The following is a 17338-nucleotide window of genomic DNA, read 5'->3' on the forward strand; positions in this document are numbered from 1 at the left end:
ACATTACCACCAACAATGTATGAGGGTTCCAGTTTCTCCACATCCTTTCCTGTACTTGTTATTGTCTGTCTTTTTGATTATAGCCATCCTAGTGGGTGTGAAGCGGTATTTCATGATGGTTTTGATTTGCATTTCCTTGATAGCTAACGATGTCGAACATCTTTTCATGTGCAAATTAGTCATTTGTATATAGAGAATGTCTGTCAGATCTTTTCCTTATTTTAAAATTAGGTTATTTATCATTTTATTATTGAGTGTACTGTACTGCTGCCTGGTTTTGTAAGTATAGTTTTATTGGACAGTTGTGCTCATTTGTTTGCATTTTGTCGATGGCTGCTTTTGTGCTACAGTGACAGAGTTGACTGAGATGATGTGGCCTGCAAAACCTAAAATAGTTGCTAATTGGCTCTTTTAGAGAAAGAGTTTGCTGACCCCTGGAATACATAGATTTGCATACATTAAAATATTAACGTAGTATTAACGAAGTAGGAAATACATTAGAATAAAAAGCACACATAGTAGTGTACGCTATATGATTTTTAGCTGTGTAAAAAATTGTAAGTATGTGAGCATAGCAAAGAGACTAGAAGAAAAACACTAAAATATTAACAGTGATCTTTGGATTGTGGATTTAAGGCTAATTTATAGCTGATACAGAAAATCTAAAGAAGGAAATTACATTTTACAAAACGGGCATGTATTATTCTTGTAGCCCAAGACAGAAACATTTGTTGCTCAGCAATAAAAATATCTAGGATGACTTTGCAACTAAATTCCTTTTCCTGTTTCTCTGTTTTTTATATTCTTGCAAACACATAAATAAAATAAACCGTTTTTCAGGTGTAGATGACATTTTTTGTATAGGTAGCCACTGAATCTTTATTTCCTTGGGAAGTTATCTTGAAACTAATGCTTAAATATAGTGTTTTGTACATGATAAGGTAGTGAATACTCAATAAATTATTGTTAATCGAGTTTCCATTTATGACTTCCTTGGTAATTTTTCTCCACAAAATTTAATATATTTCACTGTTGGGTCTAGGAATTTTTCATTTATCAGGTAAATTTTACTGAAAACCTTATTTATTAAAATACTTAATAGCATGAATTTAATATTTAATACTTAACATTATACTTAAGAAGATTCACACTTAGCCCCAGGTTATTTTTTTTTCTTTTCCTGTAGCTTGATTAAGGCTTCCAGCTCTGTGTTCTTTATACTCAACCCCTAAAATAGAGTGTGCTTCATGTGTGTTCCTCTATCTAAGTTTTTCTTTATATTTGAAGATCCAAGTTCTTTAAAAGTTATGCATCCTTGACCTCTTTGAAGCATTGGGGCACAGGATGTAGAACTGGATGGATTTCTTAGGTGGAGTTATAGTTCACTAAATACCATTTCCTTTACTATGGTTATATAAAACTGCATGCCTAAATTTTTCTCCATTTCTACCAATTTGTTTATAATGTTTATGAGTCAGAAGGTTTTGTGTTGTTAAGGTATAGCAGAGAAGACACCAGATTGAAAGTTAGGAACGCTGTTTTTGCTTTTTTTTTTTTTTTTTTAAACAAAGCCTTGATCTCAAAACTATATAATCTAGAATAAGTAATTTAAGTTTTGGCTCTGTAATTATAGGGGTTTGTGGTAATTATTTCAGATCTCTTTCAGTTCTAAAAGACTGAGATTCCCTGGTATGGTTGGTACTAATCTTGATTTGTTTGTTTTCACTCATACTTCCTCTTCAAAACACTCACTCACATTCTCTGTCACACCCCACATTTTGAATACCATTTGGGGAGTTATTTTTTATAGTGTGTGGGGTTGCTAATTAGATTTAATTTACTTTGGGATTAAAGTGCTCCTCTAGTCTGTTGTTTTACTGATAGGAGATCTTAGAGTAGGGTGATGATAAACTTTATTTAAACCTTTTATTGTATTTCTGCATGGTCAGAAAGGATACAAGACTTAAACGTGAAAGATATTTACTAGACCAGTCTTTTCTCTGTAGTTAAAAGTCTTGTATCAGTGAAACTTTAAAAATTTTTATTTGATTATCCAAACTAGTACTATTCTGTACTGAATACTGAAAACAATAAATTTGTAGTTTTATAAGTCGACTCCTTTAAGTTTTGTGAAGTGTAAATACTCCCACCATGGTTGATTTTAAGCTGTCGGTATGAAGTCACTGAATGTGGAGTTAGGAGAGAGATGTGCACATTTGGCTCTCCTACTCAGCATACAACAGTGCAGCCAAGGGAAGGGAGCAGACAGGTTAGCAACCATGAAGTAATGAAAGTTGTTACCTCGTGTGGTTGCTAATATAGCTCCCATGAAAGAGTAATTCTCCATATATTTTTAAGAATTATGGTATAGAGTAATAGTAAATTTAATGTAAGTTCAGTTTCATTATTTTATACTCAATCCTTATAACTACATCCTTAAAGTAGATTTTAAAAGGGAAACAAAGGTGCTCTAGGGAGGTGGTTATGGTAACGTGAAGTATTTATAATATGAGCAAATTGAGGCTGGAAGAAGGGGAAATCTTTTAGTGGATTTAGGAGCAAGTTTACAATTCTCTGCTTTTAAAATATTGCTCAAATTCAGTTTTAGGCTGAAGCTTTTGACGCTAACAGCGTACTCCTTCAAGGACTCTTGAAGGATGGAAACATGTAAAGGTTTATGTATTTTAAAGAGTATATCCTTTATAATAGTGAAGTCTGAGGGGGAAGTTACTGTCTGATTCCGTGACTCAAGGAAGGAATTTTTTCTTTCACAGATAGGACACCCACTTTCAGCAAAAGATGTCTGAGTCAGTGATCTAAAAATCCTCTAGTGGAATAAAACTTCTCAAAATGTCTTCAAAGATGCTTGTCAAAATCTACCCAGAAAAACTAGAAATCATTAGTATAGGAATTTTACTATACTAATGATTTTTTTAAATGTCTGAATTTTGTAATTAGAAGGTAAAAGACCTCATATAGGAGATTAATACATATTATTGTAATTTTATGCAGTTGGTTATTATATCACCTTTATTGATTAATACACATTTAAAAAGTCTTTATATATGCATGTGCATGTGTGTGTATATATATACACATACATACATACACGTACATACATACTTGCAGATACAGTGTCATTCTTTTTTTATTTAATTAGTTAATTAATTAATTTATTTATTGGCTGCACCACATGGCACGTGGGATCTTTAGCTCCCCAACCAGGGATCGAACCCATGCCCCCTGCATTGGAAGTGCAGAGTCTTAACCACTGGGACCGCCAGGGAGGTCCCTACTATGTCATTCTCACTGTTTTAAAATAAAGTCTTAGTAGTCATTTCTGTGAAAAAATAATACAGCATCAGGAATGTAACATTTATTATAGGATTGTTTCTGTGGGAAAATCAGTTTTTACTTTTATCGTTTTGACATAAAGGACCTTTTCCAGGGCAGTATTCTGCCCAGTGTGTGAAGATTGCCTCTATTGCCAAATGGTCACCCACTTCTTTAGTTAGGCAGGTCTACATGATGACTCTTGCATAGGCCATGCTCATATCCCTCTTTTGTCTGTTCCTATATCCTTCTTTACCCCATTTAAATACTAGTCATTCATCAAAATATGTTTGTAGTGTGGCCTCTTTAATTAATCCTTTTTGACTTACGACATAGCACTTAACTAACTTCTACTTATTTCTGTGTGTGGGTATCATCAAAAAAAATTGTAAGCTATTTTTGGAATGGTACCAATTCTGTACTACTGTAATAGAAATTCTCTTTAGTTAGCCAGTTATTCTCCATTCCCTTTGTAAGACATACTGACTCATGCCCTTAGCATTAAAGCTAGGCTAATAGGCTACATTCTAGTACTTCTGTCCACTTCTGTCCCTACCTTTTGACTTTTAAACTTATCAGAAGTTAGTTGTCGATTCCTGGGCACAGAAAGTCTGATATAATTGTTTTGTGGTATGAGCTGAGCATGGATGCTTTAGAGGAGGAAGACAATTGAGTGTGTTAAAAAAGGAAGTTGTATTTGTTTCTGAACCTGTGTACCCTGCTTATACTTTTTTTTATAATCATATAATTTAATTTACTTCTACATAGATTAAAGAATATGAGTATGACAGGGTAGTTCCTATGAAAAAGAGATCACTTGCTTTGGAATTTACTCAGCTAGTTGCTAAATAGATCACAGTAGGATTAGGTGTGTAAAAGACAACTATAAAATGTTGGTGAAAAGCCTTGAAAGACTCTTACTCTGCATTTGGATTTGTTCACAGATGTCGTTAGTTGTTAATGCCATTTAAAAGAAACTGGAAACCATAACTTCCTCAATGTGAGAATGGTTTATTCAAGACAAAGGCCACATTAATAACACTTAGCAAAACATTAATCAAAAGGTCTTATCTTAGTCTTATACTGAAAGATTTATATGATTTAAGTTAAAATGAAATACATTCATGATTCCTTCTTTTGATCAAATATTTCAATTTACTTACCAGTTACCACTTTTCTATGTATTGTGTTCCTGCGCGCGCGTGTGTGTGTGTGTTGGGATGGGTATGTAGTTAATCATAGGTTCTTAAAGCTGTAAGTGTCCCTAGAGAAAAACCATGGGCGGTGACGTGACTTGCTGAATTTCACAGCTAATGAAATGGTGTATCTTTTACTTGAATCAAGGACATGTATTCTGTCCAGTTCAGCCTTAGTTGATTTTGATGTGTTTTTTGTGTTACTGATGATGAGCTGTATACTGCTTAGAATAGATGGCCCCAGTGAAGCAATTTATGTAATCTCAGTCTCAGCCCACATATTTGGGACATTCATTGCCTTTTTTTGGCATTAGCATTAAGTAGCTTTGGGGTTTAGAGACGCAAAAAGAGCTTCTCAATATATGTCCTATTTCAGAACTTTAAGGAGTAAAGAAGCAGTTGCTGTATGCGGTTCATGTGGCCATTCTCCAAGCACCTATTAACAGTGCTCTGACCCTGAAAGAGAAATCAATAAATCAGTATGTATCAAGTGCCTCCAGTGTTTAACATATTATTTAGCCATTGGGGAACACCAGTAGTGAATAAAACATAGTGGAATAAAACAGACAAAATCCCTGACTTCCTGAGATTTTTATCTCAGCAGTTGAATTATTTAACTGCAGGTTGTAAGTGCTATAAAAAGTGAAAAATGTGCTGCTATGAGAATATGTAACCAGAGATCCAGACTTGTCTGAAGGAATAAAGCAAAGGGTGAGGGTCAACGAAGAGTGCCGTGTGGAATTGACATTTTAGGTGAACTCTAAAGTATAAGTGAGAATTGTCAAAGGAATGTGGGGGAGCGAAGGTAAATTTATGGAGAGTGGACAGGGTGAGCAAACTTGGCAGAGGGAATAGTCTGTCCAGAGGCATTGAGGTAAACACAGAACAGAAAAGGAAGACAGTGGAACAAATGATGAGGAAGTAAGCAGGGTCCCAGCTGTGTATGATCGGAGAGTCACTAAAGGGTTTTTATGGCTCTTGTTTTGTATTATCATATTTGTATTTTTAAAAAGATCAGTCTGGCTGCTGTATGGAAAATAGAATGGAGGGTAGACTAGGGTGGACGTGGGAGATCAATTAAAAGGCCAGGAATAAGATGATGGTGTTAGAGATGAAGATAAGGCATGCCAAATGTATCAGAGAGCTACACTTGGTAGTTTGACTTTTCCTTTTGTTCTTTAATTGAGACTTCATTGCTTATTTGCATTCCTAATTAACCATCATAATTCTTACAAGCATTCTGTCAAGATATATAAGCTTCAGGGGCCTAATATAAATTGTATATTCTCAGGGTAGGGTTGAACATATCCCTTATTCTCTTGGTCATATAGGAAGTATGCTCTCATTTTTAAATTCAAGAAGTGAAAGCCTCTAAGTAATAATAAAATGGAAGTGTAGATAATAGGATTCATTGTGTAATAATCCAGGTGTTTTTACTAGGAGTCATGTGGGGGAATATTTTAAACAAAGTGAAAAAGAGCCTTGACTGTAGGCATGACTTAAGAATAAATAATATTAAGAGCTCTAATAGAAAACTACCTGTGGATCAATAGAAGGAAGTGTGGCTTTCAAATTTTAAGACAAATACTACTAGAAATTGTTAGTAGATATTTTCCTAATTATGTAAATGGGAAGTCATGTACTACTGTTGTTCTTATCTTCCTAACCTAGAACAGTTCCTTTGAGTTGAGATTTACAATAGATTTGCATGTATTCCGGGTAAATGAGTCAAGCAGAGGGAAAATGATGACCTTGGATAGAGAACATGAAATACTGTGTTCCCTGTTTTCCCCACCCTCAATATATTTGTATATTGAAAGTAGAAATCTGTATTTAATACTTAAAATAATTTTCATGTATTTGCATTACTTGTTAACTTTCAGTCATTTTAAATGTCGTTACATCCTCCATAATGAATTGAGATAGGTTTTAAAATGCCTTCTAAAATTAATAAATTTTGTTTTGTTTGAAAATTTCAGTAAATTCTATAAATAGCACTGTACCATGAAACAGAACATATGTAATTTGAAAGATTATGTATTCTGCTTTCTTCTAAATTTGTTAGAATGAACCTTTTATGGATTAAATGAGCTAATGGCCTATACCAAGTAAATTTTGTTCTTATAAAATTTTCAGGTTTGGATGATTTTGTACAAATATTCATGTAAAGAGTTTTGAAAGATGCTTACACAGATTGTGCTTTTCTTTTTAAAATAAGGGCAAAAAGAGACTCTAGAGACCTCTAGGTTTAAGTTTTTATTTTAGGTTTTATGTTGAGACTGAGTATTGTTACCAAGTTTAGTGTATGCTTATATACATGGCTCTTACATTCTGAGTAATGGTAACCCCTCCTCAGATCCCAGAGCTCAGGTTACATTTATTTTTGTTAAATTGTTTGTATTCATGTACTTATAATTTACTCTTTCTTTCCATGTATATAACAAAATCATAATTGTGCATTAGAAATTATGAGTGTTAATAATTTATGTTTTTGTTTGAAAATAGCCATCTGTTACATTCCTCAATGCCATTACCACATTTAAAAGTTTTTTCTCAAAAGACAGTAATCAAGTCAACTTATTCACTAGCTTCTTTATTATACAGGTATGGTGAATTAGCATAATGAATTATGGTAACTTTTTTTTGCTCCCCCATTGTCTAGCATCTTCATGAGTAGCCTCTTTATCTTCTGTTTATTTGGTATGTTCCTAAAGGGGTGAATTAATTTTAGTGCTAACTTAAGGAAAACAGCATTGAATAACATGTTTGTTTAAAAATATCACTTAATCCAAGGAGATGTATAATCTGGGTTTATCTGTTGTATTTGTTATCTGTTTCACTGGTTTACTAAATTAGTGATGTTTGTTGAGGTCTGTTGCTTTAGAGATAAGGGTACTAGGTAACTTAATAAACTTAGTAATCACCTTTTTCATGGGTAAGTGTGGTATTTTACGTTACTCTTTAAACCATTTCCATGTGACTATAGTTATTTCAAATAGTTAAGTTTTTAAGTGTTTTATATGCAAACAGAAACCAGTCAGGCTCATACCAAAGATATTTGGTTCAAAACTTGGACCGTATAACTAAAAGGAAGAATGTGGAGAATTCAGAAAGGGTTCAGAAGGAACCAAGAAATATCTCAACTGCTCTTTTAAAAGCAAGCAAAAACATTCTGAATTCCTAATATATTGTTATGTCTGGGGTGAGAAATTGCATAATATACCTGTTGTTTTTTCTCTTATTTATTTTAAGCATTTAGATAGTACTTTTAAGCTTTGGCACATAAAATACTTCAAAGAATATTGTTCGAGGGTTTAAGTAGATTTGATAAACTGGGTCTCTTGAAAGGGAATGCTAAGGTGTAGTAGTGGTTAAATGAGTAAAATCTCAGTATAAATAAATTCAGTCTCTTTTGATAATCATGTCTTTCAGTAGTCATTAAATAAACTTATATTTTGATTAAAAAAGCATTTATATAATGCTTTTATGTCATGTGTTTTTTGTAAGGTCAAAAGAAATAGACTGGCAACCTTATTTTACTACACGCATTGTAGATGATTTTGGCACACACCTACGAGTATTCAGAAAGGCTCAACAGAAGATAACAGAGAAAGATGATCAAGTAAAAGGTAATATCTTTATCCCCTTTGAAAATTCGGATTTTTAAATCTGTTTTTCTTTATTATTCTGTATGTCTTGAATTGTTCCTTCTTTGTCCAGGTACAGCAGAAGATCTTGTAGATACCTTCTTTGAAGTTGAAGTTGAAATGGAGAAGGACGTTTGCCGTGACCTAGTGTGCACATCTCCCAAAGATGAAGAAGGTTTTCTTTTCAGTTTAACTTTTTTGAGAACAGTAACTGTTCACATTGGTTGGAGACAAGTTAGCAGAATCAGTGAACAAATATAAGTGTAAAATCTAAGAGTGAAATTATTCTTACAGGACAGGCAGCATAGTAAAGACACTGCTACTATTCACTTTATTGTATTTTTTAACTCTTTAAAATAGTTTCCAGATTCTTTTTTCTCTTTTAAGGGTCATCTTTAAAATTTAAAGATGGCAATTAAAGAGTACCTCTTTCGTCATCTTTTAAAATACAGCAAACTGAAACATTATATAATTATAAATTTACTTTTTTTGATCTATAGTAATTTATCTTCCCCTTGAATTTATTATTTCTATTTCAAGAGTACACCTGTTACCCTGAATATTTCCTAAGGGAATGATTATAATATTTCAAATGAAATTTATAGAGTTGAATGTACTTTTCTTTTTGAGAGGTTAGACCCGATAAGCTTTAGCTGAGGATGTTGTCTTTTCCTAGTTTTACAACGACTAGGAGTCTGTGCTACTTGGCACATTTTTCTGATTAGCTGTTTATTGCATTGGCCAAAAAGTTAGTTCTGACCCAGTAATTATATTCCCGGGAAGTGTCAGCATATGAACAATTCAGAAACGCATTTCTGGTTGTGGAAATTGTTTTCTTAGATTTTAAAAAATGTGCTCAGCTTTTTTATTTCTTTGCCTTCCTTTCCGCTTTTTCCCTTTTTCCTTCTTTCCTTTTTTATATTTATTGTGCAATTCAGTTCTTAACTGCTACTTCATTAGCACTAATACGAAATAACTAAATGTAAGAAATAGATATAATAATGTACAGTCCTTTTATGTAAATCAAGACCTCCTCAATCAGTAAAATATTGGGTTGGCCAAAATGTTTGTTCGGGTTTTTCCATAATGTTACAGAAAAACCCAAACGAACATTTTGGCCAACCCAATAGAAGCGCATACTCTTCTTGTTATTACCTGCCAAGACGGTGGAAGTTCTTTCCTGAAAAAATAGTTACAAGTGTATTTTTAAATGTGCAAATAACTTTTAAGTATGCAAAGATGTGTGGTAGAAGTGTAGAATACATGGTACAACTAAAACTTTTTGGGGAAAATACTTTTGTAATTGAAGTTTCTCAACAATTCAAAATGTGGGTTAGAATTGGGCAGAATAAAAAATATGTATTCGTTTGATGAATGAATACTTGCTATTTGGAGAATAATAAAGGGATTTTTAGTGAATACTGATTACTAAGGTAATAAGCTGGTATAATCAGGCAACTGCTTATTTCTACCTTTATTTGTGTTTTATATCAAGAGTAGGTGGAGACTTCATATTTTCTAATGTTGTTATAGCTACTTCTTTTATTTCTAGGATTCCTAAGGGATTTGTGTGAGGTCTTATTATATTTATTGCTACCTCCTGGAGATTTCCAGAACAAGATCATGCGATACTTTGTCAGGGTAAGCCTAAGCTCATACAAAATACATGGCTGTAAAGAAACTTAGAGTAGTAATTATTAAAATTTTCGTCCCAGGACCCTGTTACACTCTTAAAAATTATCGAGGACCCCAAAGAGCTTCTGTTTATGTGGGCTTTATCTATCAATATTTATTGTATTGTAAATTAAAACTAAGAAATTTTGGAACACAAATACACAAGCCCACATTCCATTAATGGTATCATCACACCATCATGTTCCTTTTTGAAAATATCACTGTATGCTTGTCTCCCCCTACACCCCAGAGGTTCCTGGACAACACCTTGAAAACTGCCTGAGTTAGAGTTAGATACTTGGATTTTGGGTTATAACAAAGATATGTTTTAAATTTTCTTTAATATAGCTTCACCTATAAATTTACTTAAATTAGACTGACTAAAGTAACACTTCTGGATAGAAACTTTCAAAAAAACCTGGGTAGCTAAGATTCTACTTCTTGTCATTGGAAAATAAGTTAAGTCAGATGAGAACAGTAGTCTTGGACTCATCTATTCCCTGAGTATAAACCTTTGGAGTAATATTCTTTGTACACATGTAAAGGAATAATATTTTGGCTTTGGCTACTGGTTGTGATTGAGAAATGCTAGCTAATGCTAACATTAGCCCTTACCCTGGCTGAATGGGTAAAGTTGAAGTTTTTAATTTTTCTAAAAATGAAAGCTTATGATCTCTTTAGTCTACCATTCTGCAGAACAGATACACCACTTCCTAAGGTGTCTGTTGTTATTTAATGCTTGTTTGTTATTATTTAAGCAGTATCAATTTCCTAATAGCTCTCTAACTTGAGTTCAGTGCACTTCTCAGGTAGGGTAATGGTACTGTGAAGTGAGAAGAAAATGCTTGATTTTGATGGGAAGAGTCTGATAGATTATATATAGTGAAGACCAATCATTTGGGCTAGTCATTATCAAGGGAGGTAAATATCTGGCATGTCTATCACTAGATTCACACTTACCACTGAAGGAAGATACTGCTAATCAGTCATCATACTCATTCATGCTGATTATTTGGCAGCAGAGTCTTTGCCTGGTACTCCAGATAGCCACTGCTAGGCAGTATCTCAGCAGCATTTCACATGGCTGGCCATGTCTTCCTTCTTGAAACTCTGTCTTTTCTTGGGTTCCACATCATTACTGTCTTCTCTTTTTCTCCTCCATCGGTCTCTTTTTTAGTCACCTCTGTATGCTTTAATTCCTCTTCTTAACTTTTAACTATCCAAGTTGTTCAGTTCTTAGCCCTCTTCTTGCTCATCCATTCCTGTGGCTTTAAACACCAGCCAAATGCTAATAAAAATTTATGTCTATAGGCCAGATTCCCTTCTGAGCTCTAGGCCCCTCTGACCAGCTGCCCACTAAAATCACTATTTGATTGATTCACAGCCCTTTTAAACTTTAGATGCCCAAGATGGAAATCTTATTCTTGCCTCCAAATCCTGTCTACCTTTTATAAGTCTTTTCTTCATCCCAGTAATAACTATCCAGGAAATGTTTTAAATCTCAAGTCCTTTTAAAAGGCTTACAATAAGACTGTGCATGAAGTGGCTTTGTTTACCTCTCTGGCCTTCATGCCATGCCGTCACTATGTTCCAGCTACATTGGCTTCTCCAGAAGTGCCATTTCTCCCCACCACAGGACTGTCTCGTACGCTTTTTCATCTGCTTAGAATGATTCTCCTTCTTCTCTTGGCTAAGTTGTATTTGTCCCACATATCTCACTTCCTCAGAAAGGCCTCCAATCTAAAAGCCCCCTCATAATTCCCTATTAGTGTAGGTAAGTACTGTTTTCCTTCATAACATTTACCATATTTTAAAATGACAATTTGGTTGTTGCATTTACTTGCTTGATGCCTCTTTCCCCCAGTAGAATCCTAAGTCCTATAAAGACGGGGACCATATTTTGTATTTATCATGATTATGTACTTAGTGGTTATCACAGTGCCTGCCACATAGCACATACCCAATCAGAGAATTGGGTTTAATGCAAAAGGAAACCTATTTGTCCTTCTTGCTGGCTGTGGTGGACACGCTATTGCTGCTCCTTAAAGATTAAATTGACTTTTAGGAGACAGGAATGAAGATGAGTCTTGTTACATGGGGTTATAGTTTAAGTAGGACTGTTTAAAGAGCAAATATGTTTTGCCATAGATTGTTCTTTTAGACCAATATTTTATTTATTTTTGCTTGAGTCTAATTGAGTTGAGTATAATTGTTGGAGCACTGCAATCAGTTTGTTTTTCTTTTAACTTGATAGTTCTTTATCAGTTTTCTTTTGTTGATAATTAAATCTAGGTTTTCCCAAAAGACATTTTGTTCAGATTAAATAACAGTTTAGAGAGTTCTTAGTTCTTTCCTTTATATGATGGATCCTTTGTATGGATTGTACAGATCACAGTATTTGACTGAGATAATTGCTGTTTAATTGCTACTCCTTTCTTCCATTACCGTGTTTTATTGATTTAGAGATTCATGTCCTCAATGACTCTATCTTTTGAGCCTTCATATTTGGCAGCTGGTGCTTGTCTTAAAGTATATGAAAATTATCTGGAAATTGCTACATATTTTGGAATATTTAGAGCTCTCACTAGAACCTGTAGAGGAATTGTTGAGTCATATGATTACATCTTGACTAACCAAACCCTTTCATGAGGCAGATTAGGAGATCAGCGTAGTTTTCTGAGATATATTGACTGTTTGCATTAACTAATAAGAAGCACTAGATTTATTCAAAAATTTTGTCCACATGTTTTTTTCTCTCACTTTGAAAAGAAACTTTCAAAAAATACTTGTTTGTGAATTTTCTCCTTACAAAGTACATTTTAAAATGTGAGCTTCTGTGGTCAGATACATAATTTGAAGGAAGGGATTCTATAAATAAATATAATTTTTAAGAAGTTAGAGTTAAAGCTAACCTTGAAAGAATAAGCAATTTCTTCTACTTTGAGACTGTACGGTGTCTCAAAAGAGATTTCAGAAAGTTACTGGAGCCTCCATTAGTGCCTTTTGGAAATACGAATTCATCATGGGGGAAACGTTGTCAAAAGACTTGTGCAACTTACAAAAGTAGAATTTAAATAACGTATTTCTTTAAAGGAAAATAAAGTGAAGGCTACCTTCTATGAACTTACACCAGAAAATGGCACAGATAAATTAGAGATCTGGAAAGGGATAAGTAAATAAATTGGTCCTTTACTTAGAAAAGTGAAACATCCTGTTAAACTTGTAGCTATTTAGCCTCTCCAGTATTCATAAGAAATGATATTTCATAAATTTAGATTTCACAGGCATAAAGGACTGAAGAGTAATAACAGGTAAAAATATTGTCTTAGTAGAATCAGCATTAAATTCTTAGTTTCTTCATTTCCATCATTTAATATTTATCAAATTCCAGCCATGTTTAAGACAATGACCTTGAGAAGAAGAGGCTAAATATTTTTGAAGATAGATAAATCAATAGATTAACTAATCTCACTCATATACAAAAAGTTCCTGAAGAGCTGTAGTGTATGAGAGAAGTAGAAGACACAAAATTACATAGAGAATGGTATGTGATAAATGGCTTAAATACAGGGCATTAGTGTATTTTAAACATATAAGTGAAAAAGTGTTCAGCTGGAATGATCAGGGTTTATTTAATTGGAAAATTATTTCTGGATTCAGTCCTTGAAGGAGAGGCAGAATCTTAATAGGTAGGAGCATAAACAGCTGCAAAGAATGGGAAGGTATATTCTAAAGAATGTTGAGTAATTGTTTTAACATATGTTATTTTATTTTTATTATCTTCTATTAGGTAAATTTCAAACTCAGACAGGTATAGAGAATAATACAATAGACATTTATGTACCAACAACCCAGATTTAACCACTGTTAATATTTTGCTGTAGTTGCTCTGTCCCTCCCTTGAAGGCAATCACTATTCTAAGATTGGTATCTTTTCCTTTTCTTGTTTGTTTTTATACTTTTAATGTAGATGTAGGAATCCATAAACACTTTTAGTGCCATGTTTTGCCTTTTAAAAATGAGTATAAATGCTAACATATTAGAAGTATCCTTTTGCCTTTTTTCACTCAACTCTACTTATCATTGTGGCCATGTATCCAAGTTGATATAGGTGGCTTCATCTCATTTAAATGAGGTGTACTAGCTCACCTTTTTGTAAAATCATGTCATTTATCAAGTTTTACTTTTACATGTACCTTACCTTTCTTAAGTAACAGCATTGTGTTAGGAAATTTACTTTGTGCTATTGATTTGAGAAGTATATTAGATTAAGTTTGTTTTTGTGTTTTAAAATTTTTGTCCAGGAAATCCTTGCACGAGGAATTCTTCTTCCATTAATAAATCAACTCAGTGATCCTGATTATATTAATCAATATATCATATGGATGGTATGTACTTTGTAAAATTACAACTCTTGTTTTTAAAACAGTTTTTTAAAATGTACAAATATGATTTGGAGGTCAGGATGATTAAGCAATAATTTATTCAAGAAATTAAGTAAAAATACATCTAAAGATAATCTTTATATTTTCAGTATTTCTATTTGCTTATGTGTTGAATGTACCAGCCAAATTCTCTGTAAGAAAGTTTGTTGATAAGGTAATCTTCCTTACAATTTTGGTGCTGTTTCTACTTATTTAAATTTAAAAAAGGATATTTTATTGTCTGTGTGTATATAGATGATGAGTATTTTAAAAAACTATTTGATTTTAAATACAGCTGTGTTCTGAACTACTTAAATAGTATGTACTTTACATTTTATTCTAAATTTGTTTCTGTAAGTTGCTTAGTATGTCTATAAGATAACTCAGTTTTCTTATTCGTCAGATATATCAGAGGGTTAGTGGTTATTAAGTTTACTAGCTCTGATTTCTTTTTTCTGGTTATATATGCTTTCAATAAATTCATGGCTGAGGAAGAGTGTAAATGGGCTATTACTGGGAATACTTTGATAGGTACTTCTAGGTCTTTGATTCATTTTTTTTGAATCTGAAATTTCTTCCCCACAGTGTCTTCTGTTAACTCAGTCTAGCTTTCCTAGGAAGGAACTACTTAATTGTTCTTTGTTTAACCATATCCATTATCAGACGTGCCATTTTTTATTGTTGTTCCTGTTGCAGTATTTGTCTCTCCCATCAGATGGTGGGTTACCTGCAGGCAGAAATTATCTTACTATCTTTGTGTTCCCAGAGCCTTTCATGGAGGTCACAGAACTTGATTTTTCGTTTCCTTTGTCAGCTTCTTCAGAGTACTGCTAGGCTCTAAGAGCTTTAAAAATATGCATATCCGCTTAATTAAAATTTTAAACAATACATGTCCTTTGCTTAGGAATTCTACTCCTGAAATTTATTCTAAAGTGCTAATAAGCAAGTTTGCAACAATCCGATTTAAGGTCATTAATGACAGTGTTGCTAGTAATACTAAAAAATTGAAAGCAATTTAATTGTCCCACATAGAGGGATAATTTAGGCATATTGATACAATAAAATACTATGCCGCCATTATTATGGTAGTGTATCTTTATGAATATGAAAAGATATGTATATTTTTATGTGAAAAGCATAATTTAAAATGATGTATGTATAGATATCTAATCTTTTAAAAAATAAATATATAAGTAATTATATATTTATGAATGACTGTGATTCTGATAAGATGTATACTGACTAAAATGTTAATAGAGAGGTAGGATCCTGAAAGTTTTAATTTTTCTCTTTTGTTTATATATTTCACTTTACTCACAAGGAGTATTGGTTATGTAACAAAATGATTTTTTTTTTTTTTTTTTTTTTTTTTTGCGGTATGCGGACCTCTCACTCCCGTGGCCTCTCCCGTCGCGGAGCACAGGCTCCGGACGCGCAGGCTCAGCGGCCATGGCTCACGAGCCCAGCCGCTCCGCGGCATGCGGGATCCTCCCGGACCGGGGCACGAACCTGCGTCCCCTGCATCGGCAGGCGGACTCCCAACCACTGTGCCACCAGGGAAGCCCACAAAATGATTTTTTAAGAAGTAGGAAACACAGGTCAAATTTAAAAACATTTAAGTAATAAAGCAAGAGTAAATGACATTAAAAAAAATTTTTTTTGTAACACAAAAATGGATATTGTATACTTACCTTAAATAATCAGGGTACAGTACTGTATAATCTTACCTATAGTACAGAAAAGGATGCATGCTTACCAGAATGTTATAGTTATCTCTCACTCATGAGGTTAGGAATTATTTTTATTCCTATTTATATTTTTCTTCAGTTTTCAATTTTTCTTTTGCTAAGCTTATATTAAGTATATAATTAGTTATATGGGAAAAATGTTTTGGGGGGATTTAACACATACTCAAGAAAGAATTCAGACCATCAAATTTTTACTTGTTCTCCCCACAGTTGGGCTGGTACTATTATTGTGTATGATGGGTGGGTCTTTTTGTTATCTAATGAACAGGAATTGATCACTATTGTACTTAGCTATAAAATATCAGAAAATATGTTTAAAAGAGAAGAATATATCAATAAAGGATCTTTAGCCTACTTTGTTGTCTGGTTTGCACGCTTTTGGCATTATTTGTGTGGAAAACCCTTTACATGTGTAGGTATTATAAAGATTAAAATTGGCTCAGTTCTTACTCTTTCACCCAGTTAAATTTCATATTAATGATATCTAATTGCATAGTTTATTTCTATTTGAAAGGAAAAGTTTAGAGCAGTGTAGTAGTAACATACATCTTCTCTATATAAAGTGTTCGTGTTACCCAAGAATAGTTTAAAATTTTTAAGTCATTTCTAAAAACAGTGTGGACGGATTTGCATTATTCATCTCGAAATATATATTTTATTTCTTTTTAAGACAAACTAGTTAATGTTAAGTCCTATCTCTGACTGTGGAATAGAGTACCTAATTGGTTCATATTGTTACCACCCCACCCAGAGCAGATAAGTGAACAGCTACTTAACTTGTTTCTTAATGTATTCTTAGAAAAATCAGGTCTTTGAAAACCTACTTCTTGTTGTATTATTGAAGTAAAATTTATACCAAGTGAGAGAAACTGCCAAGTAGTCCTACAAAGTTGTGTTATAATTTCGTACTTCCACTCGCACTGAGTTTGGTCTCTCCACATTCTGATAGACATTTGGCATTGTCATTTTGTTATGGTTAACTTGCACATCCTTGATGACTAATGATTTTGAGCATTTTTTCATGTGCTCATTGGCCTTTTTTTTTTTCCGTAGCTCCAGACTTACACAAATCCCCAGTGCTTTGACTCCTTGTTTAGAATGGACAGTATCCCAAGTTGGCCACCTTTTCATAGCTCCCCTTACTGTTTCACTTAGCTTAAATTTTGTTGGCGGTCATACATTCCTTCACAACATCCTCAACTACCTTCCTGTCTCTCTCACTTTATTATTTGCTTGGTGAAACCACACTCTGGTTAAATCCAACTTAACCTTCTACTCCATTTCTATTCTTAAATAGCAAGTGGCTGGAGAAAAAA

At 33.4% G+C, this 17338-nt stretch overlaps 1 protein-coding gene across 3 annotated transcripts in view; it reads left to right on the forward strand.

Annotated features, from left to right (window-relative positions):
• Positions 1 to 17338, forward strand: part of SNX13 (sorting nexin 13) — a gene marked incomplete at its 5' end in the record, with an annotated part of 140487 nt that overhangs the window by 55791 nt on the left and 67358 nt on the right. For all 3 annotated transcript variants that reach the window (XM_082846760.1, XM_082846761.1, XM_082846762.1), the window contains 4 exons: positions 8037 to 8158; positions 8250 to 8351; positions 9729 to 9817; positions 14155 to 14238. In XM_082846760.1, the coding sequence (XP_082702886.1) occupies positions 8037 to 8158; positions 8250 to 8351; positions 9729 to 9817; positions 14155 to 14238 (397 nt within the window). The remainder of the gene's footprint in view (positions 1 to 8036; positions 8159 to 8249; positions 8352 to 9728; positions 9818 to 14154; positions 14239 to 17338) is intronic.

The sequence above is a fragment of the Leucopleurus acutus genome (assembly GCF_964270905.1).
Source record: "Leucopleurus acutus genome assembly, chromosome: 9".
NCBI lineage: Eukaryota > Metazoa > Chordata > Mammalia > Artiodactyla > Delphinidae > Leucopleurus > Leucopleurus acutus.